The following is a 5,221-nucleotide window of genomic DNA, read 5'->3' as shown; positions in this document are numbered from 1 at the left end:
CCAGCCGCTCGAAGGCCCGGCGCGGCAGGTGATCGATGTTGTTCCTAGCCAGGTTGAGCTTAGTGAGGCTGGTGAGCTGGTCAAACACCCCCTCCTTCAGCTCCTGCAGATTGTTCCCATGCAGCTGCAGCTCCTTCAGGTTGCTCAGGTGGGAGAAGTGGGCAGGCTCGACCTGGAGGATCTGGTTGCTGGAGAGGAGTAGAGACTCCAGCTTGCCCAGGGCCTCGAAGACCTGCATGGGGAGCTCCTGCAGCTTGTTGCTGGACAGGCTGAGGTAGCGCAGGTCAGGCAGGTGCTGGAAGGCCCCAGGGCTGATGCGCGACAGGTTGTTCTTCTCGATGCGCAGCCCGATCAGCAGGGAGGCGTTGCCAAAGGATGCATCGCCCAGCTCGGTGATGCGAGTGTTGATGATCTGCAGGGTCATGGCATTCTCAGGGATGGGGCTGGGGACTGTAGTGATGCCAGCACCGGAGCACTCCACCTGGGCAGTGCGGACACACTGGCACTGCTTTGGACACTGGCCACTGGCCAAGTGCAGCAGCAGCCACCGCTGCCAGTATCCCAGCTCCATTAGGCCTGCAGGAGAAACAAAAGAGGGGGCTCAGCAATTTCCCAGCTCCCAGGGCCACTACCAGGGATGAGTGCTGCTTTCTCCCTGGGAAAGGCCACCGAGGCTGTGGCCATCCTGTCCCCAGTATGGCAGCAGGGCAGAAGAGGGTGAGCAAGAAAGGCTGGGGACAGGCACAGCACAGGCAGGAGTGCAGAGCAGGACAGAGCTGGGATCTGCGGTGCCTGGCTACCATACCACAGCTATTAGTGGCATCCCTGGCGTCTCCCTTGCTCAGCTTCTGCAGCAGCCAGGAGGGTGGTTTCCTGTTTTGCAGTGAGTGTGGCGAGCGGCTACCAGCAGTGCTGGCCTCCTGGCACCACCAAACAGCCCAGACCTTCACCAGAGCTGGCCTGCAGCATCCTCAGCCAGGCTGGTCCCAGGAATGCTGTGTGGGGCCGGGAAGAAAGGCACTCCACAGCACACCCAAGCATCCTCCTGGCTCTAAGCTCCTGTTGTGGAGCCAAGATTAGCACCGGCACCCGCTGCCAGGGCATGCTATAACCCCAATCCTGCAGGAGTCTGGGTCAGTGGGAGCCTCTGCCAGCTGCCCAGCCCAGACTGAGTACAGGGGTGGCTCTGTCTGCACCTCATCCCCAGCAAAAGGTCTCAGCCCTGGCCAATTTTGGCTGTGAGAGTGGGGTGTCTGGTGTCCAGGCTGGTCCCAGTGTAATGTCCAAAGAAACCCTAAAGCCTAGAAAGAGCAAGGGCTATATAGTGAGGCCCTCCATCACCCTGTAAAAAGCATGGCCACTATGGACAGCCTTTCTTCCCTCCTCTGGCCTGGGAGCTTCCTCCCTCCCTCTACTAAAGCTAACAGTGCCAGGGTGGCATGGTGCAGCCCCTGCTAAAAGCTTCAAGTTGCACAAGGGAGGGAGAAAACCTGTGGCTCCCCCATCCCTGAGCACAGCTCAGCCAAATGGGCAAGTCCAGCAGTGCAGAGGTCCAGGCACAGTGCCCTGGCTGGCACAGCACTCCAGGGTGCTGGGGCACAGCCCCTGCCCTACACCCTGGGCTCCTTCCAGGGAATATGCTTGCTCTCCGGCAGGGAGGGAGGAACCCTTCACAAGCCAGCACAGTTTATGTTTGCCATATGGAAACAATCTGCATCCAAGAACAGCTTTGTTTATAGCAAGCTGCTTATAAACTTCCCCAAACACTGCACATCAAAGCCCAGCTCATGTCACTCCCTAGTAAGGCGGCTCAGAGAGCATCCATGCTGGAGCGTCCTTCAGGAAAAGCAGCTGAAAACAATTTATCTCCTTTTTTCTTCTAGGGACAAAAACCAGCTTACAGACCAAGGGGCTGAATATTCACTACCACTCAGCCCCTCGGCATCTCACTGTCCCTAACCTCGGCCCCCCATAGTCTTACTTTGCTCTCCTTAATTTTCTCTATTCGTTACCATTTAAGATACATTGCCTATATAACTATTTCAGCTCCAACAATGTGGTCTCCCTTTGTTGGAGAACCCTTGCAAGAAAAGCATCTCCATCAAATCAAACAATGCTGAACATGCAGATCCCATCACCCCTCAGAGCAGCTTCAGGAGTCCCCCAGCCCAGGGCCACTCACAGGGGCAGTAGTGGAGAGGAGACTTACCCGAGTGTCCTGCAGCTGCGAGCGCCGAGAGAGCACAGCTCCGTGCTGACAAGAGAGCCAAGTGTGGTTCATGCGTCCCCTCCCAGTATATAACCCGTCCAAATCAATGAATCAGCACAGGGGCAGTGGCGGGGTTAGGGAAAGCGCTGGAGCAGAGCTGCTTCCAGCTCCTGTTTCCTCAGCAAACAGACCAAGTGTCTCAAGGATGGAGTTTTGGGTTTCCCTCTCTTGAACGCCAGTGCTCTTGTTTGAAAACAAGCAGACAGCTCCATGAACATGCTACTCTTGTCAGCCAGTGCCCAGGTAGCTCGGCCCTGGGAGCCTCTCGTGGTCCCTGGTGGGACAGGGGTGGGTGCCCCTACCCATCACGACAGGCAAGACAAATCCGGGCCCCACGGCATGATCCTGCCCTTCGCTAGCACACATTCACACTGCTCTGACCCATGGCATTACCTCGGCACATGCACAGTGCTTGCCTCCCTAGCTGTGGCTCCTGCCAGTGTCAGGACCTCCAGCTGTGCCCCAGTGCAGGGCCAGCAGCACAGACAGTTCCCCAGCACACTGAATCTGCCTGGGGTTCACCATCCCAACCGCAAACAGGCCAGGAACTCAAGCATCCACCCCAGGCAGGGCTCTGTCCCACAAGCACCTTGCCCAGCCCCGCCAGGGAGTGGGCACCAAACAGGGGTCAGTACCATTGCTGGTGCCAGCCAGAGACCAGGATGCTCCAGAGAGCCCTTGGCAGGCCAGATTACCTCCTGCTGCCACCACCATGCCTGTGGGCACTGAGAGACCCCCTCAGCATTGACTGCAGGCAGCCTTGCAACCCCAAAGTGGTACATGCTGCCATCTCCCAGGGGCTGCCATGGCTGCACTACAGCCCATGTGCTGCACTTCATCCTCAGCAGCCCTGACACGTGGGTGACACAACCCAGCACCCAGGGGTGTTCAGGAAGCAGGGTACAAGACCATCCCATCTACTTGTTTAGGGGCACCTGCTGCCACCCATGTCCTGTCCCCTCCAGCCCGCATGGGTGCACAGGGGTGTCCTGGGTCCCTACCACCCAGCCTAGGTCACTACCCCATCACCCACCACTCCCGGGCAGCCCTTGTCCAGCAGCTGCCAGGAGCGGATATTGGGGCGGAAGCAGCTAAGGACAGCCAGTGTGCATGAATGCTTTGGGCCTCCTGGACATTTTGAAAACACCACCCACAAATGCTTTAGCTCATGCTCTATTGACACAGCAGATTTTCCCACCAGTGTGGTTCCCAAAATAACCTTCCCGCTTCCTTGACAGCGGTGCAGCTGGAAGTCAGGCAGCGGGCTTGGGAGCTGCCCACCCCCTGCAGGCCCGGCACAAGAGCAGGGCTCTCATGGCCTTATCACATCCTTATCACCGGCTCTGTCTGCCCACTGCCAGTGCTGCTGGGTTCCTGCCGGCTCTGACTCATCCCAGAATCACACAGCTTTTCAGCAAGGCAGCACAGGAATTAAACCCCAGCACTTCTGAAAAAACACCACCCCAAGCCCAGTCTGACAGAGTAATGTTGGACTCAGCTTATTCCAAGCAACACTATCCAAAGGAAGCAGTGGTGGGTACCCTCAAACACCCTGCCCCCAGAAGGGGGTGATCAGGCCATAGTCCCAATGGCCACGCAGAGTGCCCAAAGCTTCAGAGGAGCCCAGCTGACAGCCCTGCCAAAGACCCAGCTGCCTCTACCCAGGCCTTGGGAACCTGACTCCAGCTCCTGGCTGGGAAGGACAAGTCTGATTTCAAGACATGCCTAAAGATAAAGCAAGGCTGAGTAACAGCACAAGCCGGTGCACAGCACCCACAGTGGGGAGAGAGCTGCTCCCAGAGGTGAGCACACAGGAGCTTGCCCCAGGCTATGCTCAGGGGAGAGAAGCAGAAGGTGTGAGAGCCTGGGGCAGCCACACAGACATGCTCTGCACATCTGGACGGGAGAGGCAGCTCCCTGAGACAGCATGTAGATGTGATTGAGGGTGACATAAGTGTTCTGCAGAGGGAGGCTGCTCCACATAGCTGCAAGCTTGCACGGTGCTGGATGGAATGGAGCAAGCCTTGCATGCAGGAAGCCCCAGGGTCCAGCAGTGCCCTGGGAACCTTCCCCACCTCCAGCCACACCAGTCAGAGAAATGCTGAGCCCCCCAGATCAAGCTCAGGACAATGTGGAGTCACTGCCATGTCCATACACCTCTAAGGGGATAGCAGAGCCCAAGCATGGGCATCTGCTGGATCCTGTGCCCCCATGAGACATGTCCAGCAGCAAAACCCGCAGTCATGGCTGGCCTGGGGAGTGACTCCTTCCCCCAGAACCCCCCGCCTTCCTCACCTGCACAAACACAGCGTTCTGTTGCTATGCCGTTTTCTGTACATGGATGAGCAAGAGAGCCCCCAGAACTTTCTGCAGGTATTTCTCTGCATGCAGCTGAGCCCACAGGAGGGCTGGAGATCCTGTGGCAAAGCAGTCCTAGCAGTTACCCCTTGTGCTTTGACACAGTCCTGCCTGGGGCTCTTGGAGGCTGGCAGGGCCAGGAGCTGGCTACTCTTGGCCACGCTCTTCAAGTCACTTGCATTAACACTGTCTGGGTTCTCAGCCCCTCCAGGGCTCCCATCTGTCCTGTGAGCTCTTGCACAAGCCCTGGTGTTCCCCCATGCTGGGCACAGCCCCAAAATGCCACCATCTGGGAAGGTTCCAGGAGCCCCCAGAACAGCAGCATCACTTATTTCTTGGGAGGTCCGCCTCACTCCTGCACAGCAGGACAGCCCAGGGTCCATCCGTGCTGGCGCAGCTCCAGCGCATCCCCACAGCAAAGCCGGGCGGCTCTGAATCACCAGGGGACTCGAGACTGCTTGGAAAAACTCATGTAATCGCTAAAATTAGCAGCCTGTGGGCTGGGCCAGGAGACCGCAGCGCTCATCTGCCAAACAGCTGAGCATGCTCACCCAGGCCACTGCTGCCCCCACGGCCCCCCCCCCCGCCCCCGAC

At 58.1% G+C, this 5,221-nt stretch overlaps 1 protein-coding gene across 1 annotated transcript in view; it reads right to left on the bottom strand.

Annotated features, from left to right (window-relative positions):
• LRRC15 (leucine rich repeat containing 15) overlaps window positions 1-571 on the bottom strand; it is a gene marked incomplete at its 3' end in the record, with an annotated part of 1,239 nt that extends 668 nt beyond the window's left edge. Inside the window, 1 exon segment of the mRNA XM_010024202.1 lies at window positions 1-571. Within this exon segment, the coding sequence (XP_010022504.1) occupies window positions 1-571 (571 nt within the window).
• Window positions 572-5,221: the final 4,650 nt, after the last annotated feature.

This window comes from Nestor notabilis, unplaced genomic scaffold (genome assembly GCF_000696875.1).
Source record: "Nestor notabilis isolate BGI_N333 unplaced genomic scaffold, ASM69687v1 scaffold24710, whole genome shotgun sequence".
In the NCBI taxonomy this organism is placed as follows: domain Eukaryota; kingdom Metazoa; phylum Chordata; class Aves; order Psittaciformes; family Psittacidae; genus Nestor; species Nestor notabilis.
Note: the sequence above shows the minus strand (reverse complement) of the source record. Positions and strands in the feature narration are given on the sequence as shown.